The sequence below is a fragment of the Euleptes europaea genome, chromosome 14, assembly GCF_029931775.1.
Source record: "Euleptes europaea isolate rEulEur1 chromosome 14, rEulEur1.hap1, whole genome shotgun sequence".
Taxonomy (NCBI): Eukaryota; Metazoa; Chordata; class Lepidosauria; order Squamata; family Sphaerodactylidae; genus Euleptes; species Euleptes europaea.
The window spans coordinates 46,045,646-46,070,402 of record NC_079325.1 but is presented as its reverse complement, the minus strand read 5'-3'; the positions used below and the strand labels follow the sequence as shown (position 1 = coordinate 46,070,402).

The window sequence follows — 24,757 nt, the reverse complement described above, 5'->3', positions numbered from 1 at the left end:
CAGGAATATACTCTGCTGTTGTTTGTACCTTTTGTCCTGCTCTTACTGCATTGTCTTTTTCTCTTGAGATTCCACACTCTGCATTCTTTATGATGTATCATGTTGGATACCTTTCCCCCCCTTTTGCATTGTTCCCCCCCCCCAACGTTTGTAATCCAAGTCCCCTTGCATTGTTCGTTGGGTATCTTATGCCATCTGACTGCGTTGTTTATATTGTGCGATCAACCTTGAGAAGCAACAAGAATGGCAGGCTATAAATCAAGTAAATAAATAATAAGTGAATCGTTTCAATAGGATTTCTGGGGTGGGAGCAACAGCAAAGAGGGTGCTCTTCATGGGTGGAAGACCTAGTTCAAAAACATCTCGTGTGCATCCGTGTGGCTGCATCACTCCTGCAAAACTTCCTCTCACTCCTTGCACTGCTTTAGGCCAGGGAGTCTTTCTACTTGTGTGAAAGGGCTGCCCTCCCAGGATCCTCCCTGGCTACCCACCTTACATAAATTCCCCACTCCTCCACATGAGCAGCGGAGGCTAATCTGGTTAACTGGATTTGTTTCCCCACTCCTACACATGAATCCAGCTGGGTGACCTTGAGCAAGTCACAGCTCTCTTAGAGCTCTCTCAGCTCCACCTACCTCACAGGGTGTCTGTTGTGGGGAGGGGAAGGGAAGGTGATTGTAAGCCGGTTTGATTCTCACTTAAGTGGCAGAGAAAGTTGGCATATAAAAAACCAACTCTTCCTCTCCCTCTTCCTCCTCCACACAATGCTTAGCCCGTTCCTATTCCTACAACACCGTGCCTTCCCAAAGTGAAAAGTTCCTTCACTCATTCACACACACCCCGTTGTCTTTTAGGTTCCTTTTGCCAGTCCTTCCCTGGGTTCTTTGGGGATGGGGTTTATTTACTGCCTGATTGCACCTCCCCTGGCTCAGTATCTCTTCTTCTGGCAGCTGCTTCCCAACCTGGAATTGGATGTGCCAGCGTCTCAGGTTTCTCACAGCCTCATTCCCCCTCCCTTGGCTGGCCTCTGTGTGGTGTAGTGGTTAAGACTGGTGGACTCTAATCTGGAGGACTGAGTTGGTTTCCCCATTCATCCACATGAGGGCAGACTCGAATCAGGAAAAGTGGGTTGGTTTCCCCATCCCTCCACATGAGGGCGGACTCTAATCTGGAGGACCGGGCTGGTTTCCCCACTCCTCCATGTGAGCAGCGGACTCTGATCTGGAGAACTGGGTTTGATTCCCCACTCCTCCGCATGAAGCCTGCTGGGTGACCTTGGGCCAGTCACAACTCTTTCTGAACTCTCTCCATCCCACCTGCTTCACAGGGTGTCTGTTGTGGGAAGATGAAGGGAAGGTGATTGTAAGGCAGTTTCCGACTCCTTAACGGAAGAGAAAATTGGGGTATAAAAACCAACTCTTCTTCCTCCTCCTCCTCCTCCTCCTCATCTCAGCATCTTTCCCAGCTTCAGGAGCCTCTCCGCCTCCATTCCACACCTGTTAGCCTCCTCAGCCTCTCTCTCTCTCTCTCTGCTCCTGCTCCTCCCCCCCCCATTTCCCCAGTTGCCAGACTTTAAATCCCATGGCCAGACAGCTGAGCCTCGTTCTCCCAGCAGTGGTGGCATGTCACTTCCTTAGCTTTGCCAGCCACGCTGCCCTTTGCAAGAGCTGCAGAACTACACTTTGGAAGTCATTTCCCCTAGTGAAGAGCATACTGTCAGGTTTCTTCACCCACCCCAAGAATTCCACTTTTTTTGCCTGTTAACCATCCTTTTGATGTGACCTCCAGTGATTGAGTACTGCTCTCCTGCTCTGCTGTAAGACAGAGAAAGTCGTTCTCTGCCCTAACACCAGTCAAATGGACAGATGTGATAGTATGACATAGGCTGGTGGCAAAGCCTGATTAGAAATTTTTTGAATGCTGTAGTCTGAAAGCTTTACTTTCTTTCCACCCTACACTTCGCGTCCCTCCAGTGTGGTGTAGTGGTTAAGAGCGGTGGACTCTGATCTGGAGAACCGGGTTGGTTTTCCCATTCCTACACATGAAGTCTGCTGGGTGACCTTGAGCTAGTCACAGCTCTCTTAGAGCTCTCTCAGCCCCACCTACCTCACAGGGTGCCTGTTGTGGGGAGGGGAAGGGAAGCCACTTTAAGACTCTTTAAACATAGAGGAAAGTGGGTTATAAAAACCAACTCCTCCTCCTGTTCTTTTAAGAAGAGAGGTGAGCTCTAATCTGGAGGGCCAGGTTTGATTCCCCACTCCTCCACATGAGCGGTGGAGGCTAATCTGGTGAACTGGATTTGTTTCCCCACTCCTCCACATGAAGTCAGCTGGGTAACCTTGGGCTAGTCACACTCTCTCAGCCCCACCCACCTCACAGGGTATCTGTTATGGGGAGGGGAAGGGAAGGTGATTGTAAGCCGGTTTGATTCTTCCTTAAGTGGTAGAGAAAGTTGACATATAAAAACCAACTCTTATTATTATTATTCCATATGACTCATATCTTTTTCCCCCTGGAGTGTGGCTGTTTCGAGGCCAATGGCTGAGTGTCCTCTTCACCTTCTCTCTCTGCTTCTCCCCTGCTCTCCCCAGGTTCCCTCAAGAGTCCCATGAACAAGACAGCGCTGACATTAATTGCTGTGAGCTCCTGCATCCTGGCCATGGTGTGTGGCACTCAGCTGTCCTGCCCGCTGACCGTCAAGGTGACTCTCCACGTTCCCGAACATTTCATTGCAGATGGTAAGGACCTCAGCCTGTGTTGGACAACTTGGGTTCTGCCCCACTGGTGGTTTGCAGAGAGTTTTTTTCCTGGATCGTATCAGTTTTCTAAGGACTGTCTGTGTGTATGTGTGTGTTTTTTGAGGGGTGTGTGCTTATTTTTAATCCCTGGTCCGCGTAGCCCTGTATCTTTTATCCAGTGGCGGCAATGTCAGATGTTACACAGTACATAAAAGTAGTTCCTCTGGATCAAAACAAAAGATCCATCTAGTCTAGCTTTCTGCTCTCACAATAGCCAACTAAATCCTTCCAGGAAGCTCCTGAGTCAAGCATAGTGGGCCTCCTGCCCTGCACTGTTGCCTCCCAGCAATTGCTGCTCAGAGCCATGCAAAGAGAACATTAAATTTCTCTATCTATCTATCTATCTATCTATCTATCTATCTATCTATCTATCTATCTATCTATCTATCTATCTATCTATCTATCTATCTATCTATCTTCCTCCCTCCCTCCCTATCGGTCTGTCTACCTTCCTTCCATCCATCCTTCTTTCCTTCTCTCTCTCTCTCTCTCTCTCTTTCCCCTCCCCTACTTCCTATCTACCTACCTATCATCTATCTTTTTGTCTGTCTGTCTGTCTTTCATTTCCTCCAAAAAGGTCAGAGCAGCATGGTGTGGTTCTCCTCTCTTCTGTTTCAGCTTCCCACTGCACAGGGAGGGCCGTTAGGCAGAGTGTGTGACTGGCCCAAGGCCCATCCAGTGAGCATTGTACCTAGTGGGAATTTGAATCATACACTCTCCTCAATGCGCAACACTGCTCTCAATGCGCAGGGCAGTCATAGCAGCTGCTGTTGTTCAATCCCAGGTTTTGATAGGTCATGGAAGCTCTCATCTTCAAGAGGCTTTCTTTGTCCATCTTGATATTTCCGAGGTGCTTCAGTGTTGACCTTCCATAAATTGTGTAGCATTATAGAATCATAGACTTTCAAGGGTGAGCTTACCTAAGCCCAGACTCGTGTGTTTAGTGTTATGTCCCCTTCAGGTCTGAGAGCTTGTGCCATGCTTCTTCGGCCCTATTGTGTGCACTTCCTGCCGAACCCATGCCATGGGGGATCGCCGTGAATCATCTCGACTGTACAAAAACAGCCCGTTGCGATGCGTACCTTGTTTTAACCCCATGCCCACCCTATGAGGTAGGTTAGGCTGAGAAGTAACAACTTGCCAATGGCTACAGCTTAGGTCTCCCGTGTCTAAACACATATCAGTATGCAACATGCTTTGCTGGCCCTGTAATCCAGCCTTCCAGGAAGGAAGTTGCTGGGCCGACTCACTTGCTTAATTCGTCCCTCGCGGGAATTGCCCTCAATTTGGAAAAGGTAGTGTGCATTCAGCCCCGGGGCAGACTGCCTTTTTGCTGCCTCTGCTCCGTCTTGTACAAATCAAGGAGGATTCGCCTCCAAGGCTCAGGAAGCCAGGGTGTTTCAGCATCCCACTGTCAACTGAAAGGGATGCCGTAGAATGATCAGGGGTGCCGTGGCAGTGGACAGGGCTGGCGTCAGTATACCGCCAGGTAGGCCCTGGGCTTCTGGCATGGCCAGCTGCTGCCATCCCCTCCCCCAAGAAGGAGAGTTGGTTTTTATATGCCGATTTTCTCTACCTTTTTAAGGAGAATCAACCCATTTTACAATCTCCTTCCCTTCCTTTCCCCACAAAAGACACCTTGTGAGGTAAGTGAGGCTGAGAGAGCTCTAAGAGAACTGTGACTAGCCCAAGGTCACTCAGCTGGTTTCATGTGGTGGAGTGGGGAAACCAACCCGATTCACCAGATTAGCCTCCACCACTCATGTGGAGGAGTGGGGAATCAAACCCGTTTCTCCTGATTAAAATCCACCGCTCATGTGGAGGAGTCGGGAATCAAACTCGGTTCTCCAGATTTGAGTCCACCACTCTTAACCACACTGGCTCTCCAATGTGCCCTTTCCCTGTCTGCTCACTTGTGACTGCTCCATCACCCATGCTACCAGCTGCACACACTGCCCAGTGCCATCAAGGAAAGGACTGTGGGCAGTGCAGGTTGCTGTGAGCATAGGCCGTAGAAAGGTTTGAAGCCAGGACAGGGAAAGGATTGTCCATGCAGGTGGGTAAGTGGGCAGGAAGGAGGGCTCCAGGAAACTCTCTGCCCAGGGCCCCCCAAATCTGGAACTGGCCCTGGCAGGGGACCCGGATGTAGGGGTGGCTCTGAGTGTAGTATAATATCAGACATTGAGTAGGATGATCTTTCCTGCTGTAGGACCTGTTTGACTTTCTTAGACAATAACCCTTGCAGACACTCTTTCCTTTGGGCTGCCCCGGTTCTGCTAGCCAGGCAGTGTTCTCATTCCACTGGAAATCTCTGCTAATTCTTCTGTTTTAAGACAGCTGGATTCCAGCTGCAGATTCTTGGCATATAGCAAAACGGTGAAGGTTGCGAGCAGCGATGAGCCTTCCATCACCTTTTCTATTTTTACTCTTCTGATCAAAAATCCCTCCAGATGACTTTTTTTTAAAACAACAACAACAACAACAACAACCAAAAAGCACCCTCTGGCTTCTGCTATGACTCTGAAGCTGCTGATTTCCAGTGTCGCTCTTGTTCCCCAGGCAGTAAAACCACTGCTTTTTGATGGAAGAGGGAGAAACTGAAACATTAAACAGGAGCTGTTGTCACTTCTTATTGCTTTTGCCAATTTGGGCTTCCAATGTTTCTCGCGTTTCGCTGACCTTTTTCTGCATAGCAGCAATTTAGATGCATAAGGGCAGATTTCATCCTCTTCCTACAAATTGGACCCATCATTCAGCCGGTTACAGTTCTTCAGCTCTTTGCGCTTGTTTCCCCCACCCCCATGTGGGCAAATAAACATTGTTCTGAATGCAATCTTTCATACAAAGCTCAAAACTGAGCATGTATTTGGGTGACTGCTGCTTATCCAGAAAGCGATCCTTGATTTTTATACATGGGGGAGCCCAGTTTTTGTGTATGTTGATATTTTTAATGTGTGATTTATATATGATAGGGTTTTTTGAAAGGAAATAACTGAACCTTGGGAGACAGTGTCATGTGGTAGAATATCTCCCAGATCCTGGTCTGACACCCTAACCATTACACCACCCTATACCTGGTGGAATAGTCTTCCTAGTAACATCATCTTCCCTCCACTGTCTGACTTGTGGGGGTTACACTGCCCGGCTGGGGACTACAGTGGCCATTATCTCCCTATTATGAGAATGCCATCTTGTTATTTTATTTCTATGTTACATTGTGTTCTGATATTGTGGCTTTGTGTGTGTGTTAAGTGCCGTCAAGTCGCCTCCAACTCATGGCGACCCTGTGAATGAAAGTCCTCCAAAATGTCCTATCTTTGACAGCCTTGCTCAGATTTTGCAAATTGAGGGCTGTGGCTTGCTTTATTGAGTCCATCCATCTCTTGTTGGGTCTTCCTGTTTTCCTGCTGCCCTCAACTTTTGTAGCATGATTGTCTTTTCCAGTGACTCTTGTCATCTCATGATGTGGCAAAAATACGATAGCCTCAGTTTAGTGATTTTAGCTTCTAGGGTCAGTTCAGGCTTGATTTGATCTATAACCCACTGATTTGCTTTTTTGGCCGTCCACGGTATCCGTAACACTCTCCTCCAACACCACATTTCAAAGGAATCTATCTTCTTCCTATCATGCATAACTCTAATAGTAATTCTTCAGCATTTCAGGCAGCCTCCTACCTTAAACTTTTCCATTAAATGAGACTAGCGGCATCACTTTGTTTGTCCTGTTCAGTGTATCTGCTAGGCTATCGGCGCTAAAAAAGGTTGGATCTGTGTTCTTCACTGAGAAGCATTTGAAATGTGGATGATCAACAGGCTACTGTTCTGCCTGCCTGCCCTCCTGTTACGTGCTGTGGAAGTACCCTGTGATGCTGCAAAACCCATTAGAGACCACTCTGACTCTTCATTGAGCGAAGAGAACATGACTTCGAAGCTTTCCCACTGACCTCTCCTGTTGCTTCCTGCACATGCACTAGAAAACAAAAAAATCTCCATTGAAACAGGAAAAAATAGACCCTCCGTTTTTCAAGCTCAAATAGTTTTGAGGCTTTAAGGAGCTGAATTGGCGACTTCCATGCTGGGGAAGAAGCCAAGCTAAAAACGCTTCCTTGGGTGTTGTCAAAATGTCCAGCTCCAATTCAGCACTCTGCTATCCCATGGCTTGCCCTATTTTTTGCTATTGGCGCTATGCTATGGCTTGTTGCAGTATTAAAGAGGAATCTCTGAAGGTGTCAAGGAAAAGAGCTGGGGGAGGGGGCGTCCTTTGAACAAACCAGCCCACTTGCAAATTAAGCAAGGGGCGCAGAACTTTTTGCATGGCTTCAGTAAGCGCTAGAGAGGCATCTCTCTTCTGTCACACTACAGCCTGCTGAGACTTCCTCAGACAAAGAGGAAATAGAAGAAGTCAGTTTGAGAATGAGGGGACAACTGCAGCCAGAAGACTGAACATAGAAACAGCCATAGCCAGAAGAAGGCTCACCGCTTCTGCAGCCTTCCAGCTTAAGGACTCCAGCTGGGCCTGACACCTCATAACAAGTAGTGTCCCCAGAGAGCTCTCCAAAGCCACTGGGACAGAGGAGGAGATGGGTTCAGCACAAAATGCAGCAGTGACACCAGAGTGCCAGGTTGCAAGCCCAGCGTAGAGCTCTTCCTGACAGCAGTGACAAGGCAGAGCAGGGCTGAAGCACACCACCTGGCTTGGAATGTCAGAGCAGCCTAATTAACAACAGCTAGCTCTGCTACACCAGTGAGATAAGGGCCTATTTAAGCCGTCAATTAAGCTTGGCTGTTGTGGGAGCAACTCGTCGCTATCCCCCATGTATCGGCCTTGGCTCTCTGTTATACTTCAGATTCCTGGTCTCCTGATTTCTTGGACTGACTTTGACTCACAACTTGGACTGCCCTGCCTTCTGCACTATGCTTCATCCCTCACTATCTGCCTGCTTCAGGACACCGGGCCATCTTGAGCTGGGTTGAAGATGGACATGCGGAAACCACCTTCCTGCTTCCCTGGCGACAAAGGATGACATTTCAGAATAGCAGACAGCTGCTGATGCATTCAGCGTCACCTTGGCAGCTATGGATGTAATTCCCCATTAAACTTTTTTCCTGTAGTTTGGAATGGTGTTTTACAGTTTCATTACAGATGTCATTCTTCTGCGAGCTGTTCCGCCAATGACCCCCCCTTCTCTTTAGAAAAGTCATTAAGCTTGGTTTGGCGATCAGCCCATTTCTCCCCAGTTCCAAGGGTATTAATCTGTTTTATTGGTATTTCATTGGCAGCTCTGTGCATACATTCTGAACACTTGCATAATTTGCTCGGCCGCCTTTTTTCCAGGGGGACTGGAAAATAAGTGATTCCATTTTTACTGTAATATTACAATGACATAGTGGATTTAATTTCATTTCAGCTTCTTTTCTCTCCTTCTGAGAGTGGCTTAAGAGATGGGTGAGCCTATGGAGTAGGAAACAAAAGACTGTAGTACAGGATACACGTTAGTGTCATTCTGCCTTTTTATTATTGTTTTAATATTTACATACGGATAACATCGCTTACAATAAGAAGATGACAGTAGTATGGAAGGCTTTTGCTTGTTGTTCACACAACATTTATTATACCTTGAAATGTCAACCTATTTTCCTGTTGTCTTGAAACATATGTATTGTTAAGTATACCTTCCCAAAGTCTAATTGTGCATTACAATTCCCTTAGGCTCTGAAATGTCTTTGGGCTTTCGTTAGTCGAAATGCATGTTCTGTGATGCTTTTCTGCTCCCGCTGTTTAGTAAGTAGCAATTTCAGATATCATTTTTAAAAAGCAAGTAAACAAAAGATCCCTCCTTATCTGGTCCATTTCCCCCATTCCAAATCAGCCTACACTACTCTTCCTCCTCCTTCTGTAAAAGGAACTAGTGCAGTCCGGTAGCTACAGAACTGAGCTATGAATCAGTAACTCTCTTGTTTGAATCTTGTATCTGCCATGTTCAGAGGCAAAGGATACCTCCAGATATCAGTTGCTGGGGTGGTGGTGGGGGGGCAACAACAGGGGAGACACTATAGAGCCAGCGTGGTGTAGTGGTTAAGTGTGGTGGTTTGGAGCAGTGGATTCTAAACTGGAGAACTGGGTTTGATTCCCCAGTCCTTCACATGGGCTGTGGAGGCTAATCGGGTGAACTGGGTTTGTTTCTCCACTCCTAAACATGAAGCCAGCTGAGTGACCTTGGGCTAGTCACACTCTCTCAGCCTCACCTACCTCAGAGGGGAGAGGAAGGGAAGGCTGGTTTAATTCTTAAGTGGTAGAGAAAGTCAGCATATAAAAATCAACTCCTCCTCCTAATTCCACGCCTGCAGCCTAAAACACTGGATCCCAGTCTGCTTCCTTGGTACTTTACCTCCTCATTTCTGCCTAATTCTGCTGCAAGTGTAGACCAGGCCTAAAAAAGAGTAGTTGGCTAAAGGTCACCTGGCGAGGTTTATGGTTGAGAGAGGGTTTGAACCCCGGTATCTTTGCTGTTAGTCTGGCATTCTAGTTACTGGCCGGCCCTTAATACTCATGGCATAACTAATCTGCGTCAGTTTGTATAAGCTGTTTATTGCTCTCGTTTGTGCCATAAAATGATAGCTAAAGAAAATACATTCATTTCTTTTTTAAAAAATCAATTCACAGTAAAAGAGCTACATAAAAATAGTAATAAATCCACACATGTGAAAACTAATGGTGAATATACACTTCTACTCGAGAAGTGCTTTGCAGGATCAAACCAGAGTCTTAGTCCAGCATCTTCCCACAAACACAGCTACCTATAAGTGCTAGTGGGGTCCATTAGAAGTTAGCCGGCAGGCCATCCACCAATAGACCATGTTCTCTACCTAAGGCTGATCCTTATGAAGTGTGAAGATGTCGATAGAAGCTGTGAAACAAGTGCATTTTATTTTAGGTTGTGGGCTGAACTAGACCCCCACATTCAGCTTTTCTCTCTCCTCGCAGAAGATAAGGCAGGAAGGGGAGGGGAGTCAGTTGCTTCCAAGCATCACTGAAGTACCAGCCATCAAAGCTAATGGCCATCTTGGATGGAGGCAATGAAGTGGTCAGCTCACACCTTGGCTCAAATCTGAAATCTAGAAAGTGACACAGAGACTGGGGGATGCTAGTGGCTAGATTCTATCTTCCCGAAGATTTGAGGAAAGGATTCTTTGACCCATGAGGGGATGGGAAAACAGAAGAGATAAAATCCCTTGTCGTAAAGGGAGAGGATCTATTTTGGCTGATTCGATCTGGCTGATTCCATTGCAAGAAGGAGCTCTCACACTTGAGCTCTACCTTGATGGCCATCGTTGCTATGAAAGACTGGTTGCCTAGACAAAGACCCCAAGGAAATTGGAATTTTTCATAACACTGAAACGTCTATGTTAAAAGGCCTTTCTTAGAATAAGACAATGAAATGGTCACCTCACACTTTGGCTGGAATCTGATATCTAGAAAGGGACACAGAGACTTGCGGTATTGAGAGGCTAGGTGGTATCTTCCAGAAGATTTGAGGAAAGAATTATTTGACCTACGAGGGAGTGGGAAAACATGGCGGGGGGGGGGGAGACAGCGCGCCTGCTTGCCTGCTCTCTCTCTCTCAGGCGCGCCGGCTCCGCAGCCCAGGTGCCGGCGAGAGCAGGGGCTCCGAACCAAGTTCGGAGAGCCGCACTCAACGGGGCAAAGAGCAGCATGTGGCTCAGGAGCCGCAGTTTGCAGACCCCTGAGCTAGAGCATGCATAGAGTGAGGGACAGGGGAATTGCTTGTTTACACCTTTGTTTTGTATTCCTTGCTCAGTCTGTTGCTGTGCAAAGAGAATGTGTGTGAACTTTTTATATTGAATAAATTCTTCACTATTTTCAATGCTGGTAGTTGTTCTACAAAACACACAGGCACAAACTACAAACCACCATTCAAACATGCTATTTAAAATGGGTGTCAGGGTATGGGAGTCGGTCAGTTGCTAAATCTCTAGTTCCTCAAGAGTGCACAAGTGTGGCAAGCCATCCTCATGATATCCAGTAGGGCTGTGCATATTGGGTTTACCGATCCGAAAATAAACCCAAAAAAGGGGCCGAATATTGAAATAGAGAATAAAGCCTAAACTGGTCAGCTGATGCTTTTCTCTATGGGAATTTTTAGAGGCAGAGGTACCAACATTTCAGGGTAGCTGCAAGGGACTCTCCCAGCATGAACTCCAAAGTTTGGTAAAGTATGGGACAGGGGGTTACCCCTTCTCTCTTTTTTTTTGCACAGCCCTGGTAGCCAGTCTCTGGGTAGAGTCTTAGAACGGCAACATGGGAAGGGCAGCTGGGAGTGCTGGCACTCTTTGCAGGTAGTTTCTAAAACAACCACTTGGTGGCTGTGTACTGAAGAAAGTGAGAGCGAAAAAACCCCTCTGGGGGTCAGAAAGCCAGGAGAGTGGTGCGGTACCAGGCAGAGTCTTGGGACAGTTGCTGGACACCTAGACACCTTGGAGGGCTGAACAGTGGCTCTCGCAGGTCAATGGGGCTGGTCTGCCAGAGACACTGAAAACAGATGTCTTGGATGAACAAAAAGTTTTGTGCCATATCTTTTATTTATAGACAAGATTATTCCTCGCACTTTACAGTTCTTAAGTCCGCTTCCTAGACAAATTTTCTCTACTCATGTTCTTAAATTGACTCTCAGAGCATCATCTGGTTGCCAGTAGGGGATTAAAGGCTGGTACTCCATTTCAATGTGCAATTTCCAGATGTGCATTGCAAATTTGGAAACTGCCCTCATTTGCGATATATCTCCATTAGGGAATTGTTACAGCATCACTGATCATTACCAGATGAACCCTCAGAGCTTTGATCAAAATTAAAAAATGCCTAATGAGAGACACATAGCTACCTGCTCTGCATCTTCCCCCCCCCCAGGAGACCATTGTCATGCACAGAAAATTACCATGCTTCTACGAGTGGTACTCATATTCTTGGTTGCTGCATCACTCTCTGGTATGTAGGGAAACAACCTTCGGCCTGTGGACAAAGCATGGGACTCGCATGACCCCTGAAAGGTTGTTCTGTGTATGACCATCTCAGTGACTTCTAGTTAACCAAGGAGAAACCAGGCCACGTAGAATCACTTCACTGGACCGTTTTAACTTCAGAGTAATAGGAAATGTGGAAGGGGGATACAGACGGAAACTGGAAAATGGTATTGATGCTTTGTAGACTCTTTTTGTGTGCATAGACAGTGGGGAATTAAGGGGGTGAGATGGTGCTGTAGGCTGGGGACTGGGCAGATGAAGGTCTTTCCCTCCTTCAAATTGGAAGGTAGAAAGGCTGAAATGCTAAGGTGGCATCCTGGGACTGTGCTTCCTGCGATGACCAACAAACAATGAAGTAGACAGGAATGCCAACCCCAGAAGCAAAAAGTGGGAGAAACTGATTAGGGCAGCTGGGGTGGATGATTTAACCATCCTGTGTCACACCGCCCTGCCCGCCCCAATATTTCCTTAGATCTGTTATTTTGCTCGCAGGTTGTATGTGTGTGTTGCGTTTTGTTTGCAGCTTCACCCTCTGTACTCATTGAGCTGCCTCCGGGTTTATACAGCTGCTCAGCCAACATGGCAAGGGGCAGATGGTCTCCATCCTGCTGTATGGGGACTGGGTTTCTTGGGAGAGGCAGCTGTTCTCCTGTTTAATTATTGACACGGAAAATTGCAATTCCTGTGCTGTGGCTGGCCCTGGCATGCTGCCCACTGGTGCCGTGGCACTGAACGGGAGGCTGGACTTATTAATGCCTTGTTCGGATAAAGAGAAAGATGAAGCAGAAGACAGCAACTGTATTAAGAGAAACAGGCCTAATTAAGGGTTGTGGAGAGCCCAGGGCAAGATTCAGAATGGATAAAAGGAAGTATGTCTTCACACAATGCATAGTTAAATTGTGGGACTCTCTGCCCCAGGATGTGGTGATGGCTGCCAACTTGGAAGGCTTTAGGAGGTGAGGGGACATGCTCATAGAGGAGAGAGGTATTCATGGCTACTAGTAAAAATGGATACCAGTCATGATGCATACCTATTCTCTCTAGGATCAGAGGAGCATTCCTATTATATTAGGTGCTTTGGAACACAGGCAGGACAATGCTGCTGCAGTCATCTTGTTTGTGGGCTTCCTAGAGGCACCTGGTTGGCCACTGTGTGAACAGACTGCTGGACTTGATGGTCCTTGGTCTGATCCAGCATGGCCTTACGTTCTTAAATATCTCTGTTGCACCCTAAACACAAGGTTGCTTTGCCTTCTGCTGTACCAGATATCTGTTCCATTTACTGAAGCTCAGCTCAGTAATGAGGCTGTCTAGCATCTTTGCTAACTGCTTAGCAGGATTCCTGGATTTGAACATGAAATAGAGGGGGAAAGATTATTGGGAATGCTTTGTTGGGGCAGAAGAACCGTGGGACCAATGTGAGAACTGTACAAGATAACAACCCAGGTACCTTCAAACTTTTGTGTAGTCAAGAGGACTGCAGGCTTATTTTCCATACCTGCAAGAAACACATATAGACAATTTGATCTATAGGGGACAGGCAAATGCTGCAATAATTTATTACCTTTGTTAGGCTCAGCACATCCCAAAGGAATGAACAAACTTTTGAGATGTACAGAACTCTTCATAGCCTGTTGAATGTCCAGCCTGATGAAGGACTTTGACATTTTAGTAGGCTAAAGAGAGCCACTGTGGTGTAGTGGTTAAGTTATCAGACTAGGTCCTGGGAAACCCGATTCGACTCCCCACTTGTGCCATGGAAGCTTGCTGGGTGACTTTGGGGCAGTCACACACACTCATCCCTGACCCTGGCTAGTATTTGGATGGGAGACCTCCAAGGGATACCAGGACGTCTCTTGCCTAGAAAACCTATGGGGTCGCCACGTCAGCTGTGACCTGACAGCAAAAAAAAAAAAAAAAAAAAAAAAGTAAAGGTATTGCATTCTTGCTCCTTTTTAAAAGATCCCTTATTCCTGTGTTAGGGGGGACGAAAAGGTCAAATTATTTGGTACTATGGTACTATGTTAAATTACTGGATCATCAAAGTACAAAAAAAAAAGACACCAACATAAACATGGATGATGCTGAATATATTTCTGATCCTGTTGTACCACCAGATAGTTATGCTCTGCAGCCTCTGAAATAGTACTGGAGCTTAAGGGCTTGTTTTTGTTTTAAAATATGTCAGACAAGTCTGTACATTGCTTTGTCGTGTTTGTGATATAAATTAAGCTGAGAGAACATGACTGGGACAGAGTCACTCAGTTAAGTTTTATGGCAAGTGAAGATTTGAACTCGGGTCTCACCAGTCCTAAGTGCTGTAACCACTACACTGCACTGGCTCTCAGTAAGCCAAGATAATGGTAATAATGATAAGAATCATCATCATCATCATCATCAGACTGGCTTACAATCACATTCCCTTCCCCTCCCCACAACAGACACCCTGTGAGGCAGGTGGGGCTGAGAGTGTGTGACTAGCCCAAAGTCACCCAGCTGGCCATGTGGAGGAATGGGGAAACAAATCAAGTTCACCAGATTAGTGTCCGCTGCTCATGTGGAGGAGTGGGGAATCAAACCCAGTTCTCCAGATCAGACTCCACCGCTCCAAACCACTGCTCTTAACCGCTACACCACACTGGCTCTGTTTGGGGTCGGGCTGAACCAGGAAGTGAAAATAGCCCTGGAGCAAGCCCAACTGAGTGGCTCTTGTAGTGAAACAAGCCAGCACTTCAGGGACCACTGAAGTTAGTGGTTGCCAACAAAAGGGCATTGGCTCAATGTTTGTCTCCTCCCACACAAAATGGCAGGAGTGCAGGAGGAGACAATTGGTGAGCTGACACCAACTACCAATGAAAGGCCTGGGTCACGTGGCCCCTAAGCGCAGGCACAGTTGCTGGGACTTGACCACCAATGGCCATCCAGAGCAGTGGCCCACCTTGAACACATGAAGCTGCCTTATACTGAATCAGACCTTTGGTCCATCAAAGCTAGTGTTGTCTACTCAGACTGGCAGTGGCTCTCCAGGGTCTCAGGCAGAGGTTTTTGGCATCACTTACTTGCCTAGTCCCTTTAACTGAGATGCCGGGGATTGAATCGCGGACCTTCTGCATGGCAAGCAGATGCTCTACCACGGAGGTACAGCCCTTCCCCAAATACCCTCTTAGTTAAACAGCCAGTCCACCCCTGGGCTGAATGTTAGGTAAACTAAATGAAGGCAAGGGAGTATCCTACAAGCCCTTTAGAACAGAAGACCTTTACAACACGACCTTTAGAACCACTCCATGGGTTGGTTGCTACAGCGCTCGGCACAAAATGCCAGCTTTCTTGGGGGACAAGCATTCCGACTTTGGCCTCCCTTTCTCCCCATGACTGGAGCCGATTCCTAAGCTCTTGAGATGACAAAGCTGTCCTTCGTTGCTCATGAGGCGCTGTTAAATAGTTGCAGGGTTTCGCTCGGCTTTCTGTTTGGACCTTTAACACTGCTGTTAAGCACAACATTTCCAAAGAAATATGGCTGGGGCCGGGAGTGTCAGGCTAGGCGAATGAAGGGAGGGCTCCTGTTCGGTCCAGCTAATCGCACCCTCCATGCCTTTAATTAGGCAGGACTTGGTGAAACATCTCATAAGCTCTTGCGCCCCTGCGGTAAGTGAGAGTCCAAGAATCACGGACCCGGAGCAAAGGACACGGGGGCGGGGGCGGGAGTTCGTCCTTGCAGAGCAGCCGATTGAAATACGACGCCAATTAAAACGAGGACAGTGTTTTTACTACCAGCCTGCAGGTTATATACGGTGGAGAAGTGCCGTTTTATCCGTACCAGTTACTGAAGAAGGCTGGAGAGGAGCAGGATAGGGGCATTGCCGTGAATGGGTGGGGGGAGAGGGAGCCACGTCAAGTGGCTGGTATGAAATTGGGATTTCTGTGAATTGCAAGATGGCACGGGCAGAGGGATAAATTGTGCGGGCACCTTCATGGCCCACTGGCAGTGGCGAGGATGACGGAGGCACCCCAGTGTGTTCTTGGAGCCTTTGCCCCAAGGAACAGAGTGTGGGAGCTTTTCACGCATAACCTGCTGTGTCTGGATCATTGGGGTGGAGATGGTGATTCATGATGGGGGTATTCAGAGATTCTCCTGTCTTGCAGCGTATGCAGTGCCCACCTCGGAGATATTGCGGGCTCAGTTCCAGACCACTGCAATAAGGTGAATATCGCAATAAAGCGAGTCACACACTTTATTTGTTTTGGGGTTGCCTGATGCATATAAAAGTTATGGTTACACTATGTGTGTGTTAAGTGCCATCAAGTCGCTTCCAACTCATGGCAACCCTATGAATCAATGTCCTCCAAAACATTCTAATCTTAACAGCCTTCCTTAGGTCTTTGGCTTCCTTTATAGAGTCAATCCATCTCTTGTTGGGTCTTCCTCTTTTCCTGCTGCCTTCAACTTTTCCTAGCCTGATTTTCTTTTCCAGTGAGTCTTGTCTTCTCGTAATGTGACCAAAGTACGACAGCCTCAGTTTACACTCTACTGTAGTCTGTTAAGTGTGCAATAGCATTACGTCTAACCCCCCCCCAATGTGCATATCTTAATTAAAAATACTTTAGTGTTAAAAATGCGAAACAGAGACACAAAGAGAGCATGTGCTGTTGGGGAAATGGCACCGATAGCCTTGCTCGATCCAGGGTTGCCACAAACCTTCAATTTGTAAAAAAAATGCAAAATCTGTGAAGCACAATAAAACGAGGTTCGCCTGTACTGGAAAACGGTTGCACACCTGGTAACATTTAAAGGGGGCGGGGATTTCTAAAAGGTCAGTGGTGTAATGCCATTGTGTCAAGGCTTTCTGCTCATCAGAATTTTTAGCGCCCGCACGCACACCAGCCGAGAAGCACAGGATAAATGTAGTGGGATCTCACATTTGCATTCCGCATACCGTATCAAAGCCCAGCCTTAGTAATAGCAGCTTGCCAGGAAATTTAAATGCAGACATTCACTGTTGAGATGTAATACAATCCATCTTTTAGTTTATGGAGAAAGAGGTGGAAGGGAGGGATATGGAAGCATGGGGCTTTTTATTTTTTTTGAGACGTTGTGTGTGAGAAGAGCCAGGGAGGTTTGTCTGGGGATTTGTGGAAAAACTTAACAGATCTGAACCAAATGACTGAACCCGTCTTGCGGTGGTCTTGAGGTGCATCACAGTGGGGAAGCTGGTAAGAGGCCAGATTAGACACTGATTGTGTCACATGTGTGATGTCATTATGTAGTGATTTTATCGTTTCATAGCTTAACTGTATTTTATGTTGAAGTTTCTTGGGTGAGAGATTCCAAAGAGATCAAAGGATTTCTTCATACAACACAGTTTAATTGTGGAACTCCCTGCCCCAGGATGTGGTGATGGCTGCCAACTTGGAAGGCTTTAAGAAGAGAGTGGGCATGTTCATGGAGGAGAGGGCTATTCATGGCTACTAGTAAAAATGGATACTAGTCATGATGCATACCTATTCTCGGCAGGATCAGATGAGCATACCTATTATCTTAGGTGCTGTGGAACACAGGCAGGATGCTGCTGCAGTTGCCTTGCTTGTGGGCTTCCTTAGAGGCACCTGGTCTGGTCACTGTGTGAACAGACTGCTGGAATTAATGGGCCTTGGTCTGATCCAGCATGGCCTTTCTTATGTTCTTATCTACACTTGATCTTAGCTAAAAGGCCAAGAAGTGATATGTTCTTATTTGTTTGTTATGGTCTTGTGGTTACAACAATAAACGTATAATGCATTGCATTGTACTGTATAGCGGTTACATGCTGAACTAGAAGCTTGGAGACTTAGGTCCAAATTCCCATTCTCCTGTAATGCTCTCTGGGTACATAAGAACATAAGAAAAGCCATGCTGGATCAGACTAAGGCCCATCGATCCCAGCGATATGTTCACACAGTGGCCAACCAGGTCCCTCTAGGAAGCCTACAAACAAGACTGCAGCAGCATTATCCTGCCCGTGTTCCACATCACCTAATATAATAGGCATGGTCCTCTGAACCTAGAGAGAATAGGTATGCATCATGACTAGTATCCATCTTGACTAGTAGCCTGGGATAGCCCTCTCCTCCATAACGACATAAGAAAAGCCATGCTGGATCAGACCTAGGCCCATCAAGTCCAGCAATCTGTTCACATGGTGGCAAATCAGGTGCTTCTAGGAAGCCCACAAACAAGATGACTGCAGCAGCATTATCTTGCCTGTGTTCCACAGCACCTAAGTAAACGTGGGACAGTCACTCTCTCTGTCTTCTGTCTCTCTCTCCCCCCTCCTACCCTGACTGACCTCAGAGGATTATTGTGAGGATATCAGTGGAGGAGAGCGAGACAATCATGTAGGCTCCCATGAGCTACTGAGAAAGAAGAGTGGGATGAAAGTGGGGTCAATAATTAAATAATAGAAGAAGAGTTGGTTTTTATATGCCGACTTTCTCTACCACTTAAGGGAGAATCAAACCAGGTTACAATTACCTTCTCTTCCCCTCACCACAGCAGAAGCCCTGTGAGGTAGATGGGGCTGAGAGAGCTCTAAGAGAGCTGAGACTAGCCCAAGGTTACCCAGCTGGCTTCATGTGTAGGAGTGGGGAAACCAACCCAGTTCACCAGATTAACATCCGCCGCTCATGGGGAAGAGTGGGGAATCAAACCCAGTTCTCCAGATCAGAGCCCACCACTCCAAACCACCGCTCTTAACCACTATACCACTCTGGCTCTATCAGAAATTGGCGGGGGGGGGGGGGGTTGAAGGTCATTTCTTGCTGTGAAGAAACTCCTTTTTAAAGGGGTGGCAGTGTTTGAGATTATGAGCGTAAATAAGTTTGAGGCAGAGGTTGGGGGGGGGGACACTGTGGCATTTTAAACGAACCACGCAGACGCACAAAAGTTATCTCTCCCTTGTGAGAGATTAGAGTTTGGTCTGGCCTGCTCTAATGAGAGGCTGCAATTGCCCTGAGGTTTTATAAGCATCATGCGTGACTGCGGAAGGCTAAATTAATGATGGAGCAGCATCGAAAGACATGGCCCGGAACTGCTAGACGATGAGGTGGGAGACTTTTGCCCTCTGGCAGGGAAGTTGGATTTGCACGGCTCGCAGTCTGTTTGGTGACAGACAACCTCAGTAACGGCTCCGGTGGCTGTGATAAATACCTGGGCTGCTATGAGGAGGAAGAGCTTGGTTGGAACGGGCGAGAAGACGTGCGGATTAAAACCAGCCCTCTTGGTTTGTGCCTTTTCCCCCCCGGGTGGCGGAGCGCTCAATAAGCCGTAGCTTCATTGAGCGCCCGAATGCCACGCTGTGATTGGCGTTGTGCGGAGCTTTAATTGTTCCACCCAAAGACCGCTTATCCCTTTTCCCTGCGGCTGCCTCCACCAGGATGCTAACAGAATTGAATGTAGCTGTTATCAGTGTCGTCCCCCCCCCATTTTCCTCTTGACCTTTGTGAATAAACATACATGAGGTGGTGCAATCTCTCACTTGGGTTTTAATTTACCACGCTGCTGGAGACGATTTGCTTTTGACAAAGACAAGCTTAAAGGTGCCCAGCTATCCCCTTGTTTCTTCAGGTGTTCACCCGGGTGTGTAGAAAGGCACCCTTTCTCCCTCCCCCAGTACACGGTTGCTTATTAAATGTCAGAACTGAATAATCTTTGCCGCAGGTCTGCTACTGTTTGAGAAGGCTACAGATTTCAGAGTATTTCTCCGAAGGGGGAGGATTACTCCCAGTATGTCTTGTAGTTTCATTAACAGGTCGAGCGGTCTGTTCAGCGCCCCTCCAAAACTCACTGATCACAAAGGTGTGTGCGGTTTGAGACTAGTCTGACTTTCACACAGCCCAAATAATGCGCTTTCAATCCACTTTCAGTGCACCTTAACGGTCGTTTGCAAGTGGATTTTGCCAGTTCACACAGTAAAACCCACTTTCAAAGTGCATCGAAAGTGGACTGAAAGTGCATTATTTGGGCTGTGTGAAAGTGAGGGTCACTCACAGTGTGTGTTGTTTGCTCCCACTGAAGCTTAGGCCCTTTATGCATGGGAGGTTTTGCTTTGGATCTGCTGCTCTCTAGATGCACATTTTGCCCATCCAAATTCTTAAAACTCAACAATAAGCCCCCATGTAGAATTCTGAGAATTTGGATGGGCAAAATGTGCATCTAGAGAGGGGCAAATCCTATGCAAAACCTTCCATGCATAAATGGCCTTTGAATCACAGAATCATAGAGCTGGAAGGAGCCATACAGGCTGTCTTGTCCAATTCCTTGCTCAATGCAGAATCAGTCTAAAGCAAAGCTTCTTAAACTGTGGGTCGCAACCCCATATGGGGTCGCATAACTGAAGTAGGGGTCATATTTTTTGAAAAATAAAATAAAATAAATTTCTTTATGATTTATTATCAGTAAATGTTTGATTTGTATACCTATTTTATATACTTATATACCCGGGGTTGCGTAAAAATTTCCTGGGCAAAAAGGGGTCTCAAGGGGAAAGGTTTAAGAAGCCCTGGCCTAAAGCATCCTTGACAAGCCAGTGTGGTGTAGTGGTTAGGAGTGGCGGACTCTAATCTGGAGAACTGGGTTGGTCTCCCCGTTCCTACACATGAAGCCAGCTGGGCGACCTGGGGATAGTCACAGTTCGAGCTCTGTCAGCCTCACCTACCTCACAAGGTGTCTGTGGTGGGGTGAGGAAGGGAAGGAGATTGTAAGCCAGTTTGATTCTCCTTAAAAGATAAAGGAAGTTGGCATTTAAAAACCAACTCTTCTTCTTCATCATCTTCTTCTTCTTCGTCCAACCGTTGCTTGAAGACTGCAAGAGAGGAGGAACTAGCCACTTCCCTACCATTGGGTAGAGTAAATGGGAACTGAGAACCATTGTGGTATAGTGGTTAAAATTTTGACCTAGAAGCTGGGAGATCCAGGTTTTAATCCCCCTGGATTTGAGCTATGGAACTCAGTGGTGACTTTAGGCTAGTCACTTTCTCTCTCTCTCTCTCTCTGCCTCTGTTTCTTGCTCAGCCTAGCCTACCTCAATCAGTTGTTGTGAGGATAAAATGAAGGGGTTGGGGGGAGAACCAGGTATGCTTTCCAGAACTCAGCCCTGGCCCCGCCTATATGGTGAGATCAGGGCCCTGTGGACCTTATGCAGTTCAATAGGGCCTGTAAGATTGAGATGTTCTTCCAGGCCTATGGTTTACAAAACAGATACATGATTTGTGTTGCCATGCATGGACTTCAGGGTGAGCACCCAGTGGGTTGAATAAAAAATAGGCTTCCACCTATAGGCAATGCATTTATTACATTTGCATTCCTGTGCTGGTCTACGACCGGAACAACAATAAACTAAACTAAACATTTGCATTCCATTTTTCTTAGCTAAAAGGTTCCCAAAGTGGGAGCACAATTTAAGTCCAATGAAAAGTGATCCTTGGGGGGTGGGATTCTTAGTTAACAGGAAACAAACATAGCGGAGAGGTGCTTGGCGGCTTCCTGCCCTCCCCTGGGTGACCCACCAGTGGCTGCTAGATGCTAAAGAGTGAGAAGATTTCAGCTAGAAGCGGGATCCAGGCGGTTATTGAAAGATGCCTGGCTGCTTCTTCCACTCCCTGTGATGTCTAACTATACGGAAGATCTTGACATGCTGAGGGCTAGTGCTAAAGAAGGAGGGCTATGGCCCAGTGGTAGAGCATCTGCTTGGCAAGCAGAAGATCCCAGGTTCAATCCCTGGCATCTCCAGTTAAAGGGACTAGGCAAGTAGGCAGCTTCATGTGTTCATGTGTTGAGTCCACCGTACCAGCTGAATGAAAGATGCAAATAGCACGTGTATATTTGTGTAAAGTGCCATCAAGTCACAGCCAACTTATGGCAACCCAGTAGGGTTTTCAAAGCAAGATACTAACAGAAATAGTTTGCAGTTGCCTTCCTCTGCATAGCAACCCTGGTATCCCTAAGTACTAGCCGGGACTGACCCCACTTAGCTTCTGAGATCTGATGAGATCAGGCTAGCTCATCAGGGCAAATAGCCCATGTAGAATATGAATCTCCAGTATGTCCAGTGAGGGAATTAAAAAAAAAAAAAGCTTATGAGGAATTTGGCAGTCCAAGAAGCATCAATTCAGCTGAAGGATACAAAATGGATTATTCATATTGAAATCAGAACTGCTGCTTTTGGGTTATATGCTTAAAGGGAAAGGGAGAGAAAGAAACACAGCCAGGTATTTTTTGCTGCTACTTCGGCTCTTGGATACTTAACGGGGGTGGCGGTGGGGAGAACAAAGTCTGGAGCTGCTTTATCCCATTTTGTTCTGGGAAAATATATACCTTTTTAAAAATAAATGTCAGACCTTCAAGCCTCTCTTGTGGAGGCTTAAACAGGCTGGCTGAACTTTGATGGAGACCTCTGGAAAGAGACATTTCGACTCCTGCTTTGTGCTTTGATAGGGATGCGAGAGGAGAGAGAACAAGAGGGGGAGGGGAAATAATAAAACCAAAAAAAAAAAAAACAATGGTCAGAGGTCTCTGTGGACCACTGTACAACTATGAACCAGCGACGCTTGAGGCGATGCAGGATCTGTACTCTTTGAAAAGAAAACCACCCGCTCACCCCCAGTATTGTTTAGCCTTTCATGTCACTTGGTCTGTTGGATTCCTGGGTACCTGTGCTCACCATGTTTCCTTTCTGCCAAAATAATGGCATGCAGAAATGCACTTATCATGCCACGACGAGAACTTATCCTGGGCGAACCCCGTTGAGATGAATGGCGCTCCCGCATGTTTGATGGAAACTTTAGAAAGGACACGGTTTCAAGCCTGAACGTTTCTTCACAAGCCTACCTTGTTACTGATTAGAAACAGTCAAATAACCAGGGAATCGGAGGCTTTTGAAGTCCACAGTGACAACAGAGCTCGAGGCTTTCTTTGCTTCGACAACAGACATTTATCTTGTAGTACTGAAACCATCCTCTCTATGAAGTGGAAGCAGAGGGAGGACATCTTGATGTAGGTTGCATTGGGAACCCATGTTCCATTTAATCACTCCACCCACAAGACCATGCTTTCTCATTCAAGAGATGTCCACCTGAGCTTAAAAAGGTAAATCGACCTGGGATCTATAACACCCTAGGCTTCTGCAGTTTTTTTTTTTTTTAATCAAGTTAACTGTTGGTGTTTTGACTAACTTCAACAGGAACACATGAAGCTGCCTTATACTGAATCGGACTCTTGGTCCATCAAAGTCAGTATTGTCTACTCAGACAGGCAGCGGCTCTCCAGGGTCTCAGGCAGGGGTCTTTCACATCACTTACCTGCCAAGTCCCTTTAACTGGAGATGTCGGGTATTGAACCTAAGACCTTCTGCATGCCAAGCAGATGATCTACCACTGAGCCACAGCCCTTCCCCATGCTACTTCGAGAAATATTTTCCCAGATTTTGGTAGTTACTATGACGTTAACTTTGCAAAATAGTTTAATGACCAGGTCCCCCCACCCTGAAGTTCACCTCTGATCTCTGCAGCAATATTGTGAAAGCAACCTTATAATCAATGTAATTGAAGATCAGAGTTAATGAGGACCTTGGTGTGTGCAAAATCCCCCAAGCCGTGTTGGGCATCAGGCGTTAGATAAGGAAATGATTGGTCTCAACTGAAAATCAATTTGCCTAATTAGAAGAGGAACATTCCCACATGGGGTGTAGAATGTGGGGAGTTTGAAGTATGGTTCAGGTAAGTATTTGGCATGGATTTTCTGCTAAACTATCGATCAAGAGACAAGACAGATATTTTCTGGAAAATAAAACTTGCCTATGGCTCCTGATCCATCCACATCCTTCCAGTGTTGAGCACATGAAGCTGCTTGATACTGAATCAGACCCTTGGTCCGTCAAAGTCAGTATTGTCTACTCTGACTGGCAGCAGCTCTCCAGGGTCTCAGGCACAGATCTTTCACATCACCTCCTTGCCTAGTCCCTTTAACTGGAGATGCCGGGGATTAAACCTGGGTCCTTCTGTATGCCAAGCAGATGCTCTAACACTGAGACACGGCGCCTCCCTGCAATGAAAGAGATGAAAGCGGACTGTTGAGTATGGACATTTTCCCCCAACGATCATTAATTTCTACCTCCATAAAGTCTGTGCGAAGTTTCACCGCCCAGTCTCTGAAACTTATTGCATATTCCTGTTTACGACAAATCACCCAATGGGATACTTATCTGATTGGGAGCCTTAAGGTGTGTGTCGAGTCCAGTTCCTTTCTCCCTCAGCAAGGGCACACACAGGACAGAACTGGACAAACATTCCCCATGTGGCCTTTTAAATGTGACTTTTTAATTGAAAGCCCCCTTTGAGCAGGACTCTGAAGAGGAGGCATAGAAAAGCACAAAATAAATGAATGATGTACAGATTTCCAGATGCATGGCCAGGCAGCTGTTTGTAACCCTTAGCACACAATGAAATTACTGTTGTTCCAGGTTTGCTCTTGTCCAAAATCTGGGACAGATGTGATAATTTTTGACTCCTACGTAAACGCCGAGATCTACAGTGGTGTAGTGGTTAAGAGTGGCAGACTGTGGAGAACCGGGTTCGATTCCTTTCTCCTCCACATGAAGCCCTCTGGGTGACCTTGGGCCAGTCACAATTCTCTCAGAACTCTCTCAGCCCATGCAGGGGGCAAGCAATGGCAAACCACCTCTGAATGTCTCTTGACTTGAAAATCCTACGGGGTCACCATAAGTCAGCTGTGACTTGGTGGCACACACTTGCACACCCACACACACAGAGAAGCAAAGGCTACAATTGGCAAGCTTTTCCGTGGTCCTTGCAGCCTCTTTCTGTTGCCATTCAGCAGCTTTGCCTCATATTTTTTGGCCTGCCTCGACAGATACTAAAAAGACCATCTA

General features: G+C 46.7%; 1 protein-coding gene across 1 annotated transcript in view; it reads left to right on the top strand.

The window, feature by feature from the left end:
* The window catches only part of ASTN2 (astrotactin 2), a 783,945-nt gene that overhangs the window by 357,516 nt on the left and 401,672 nt on the right, over nt 1-24,757 (top strand). Inside the window, exon 7 of the mRNA XM_056860152.1 lies at nt 2,592-2,738. Coding sequence (XP_056716130.1) covers nt 2,592-2,738 — 147 coding nt within the window. The remainder of the gene's footprint in view (nt 1-2,591; nt 2,739-24,757) is intronic.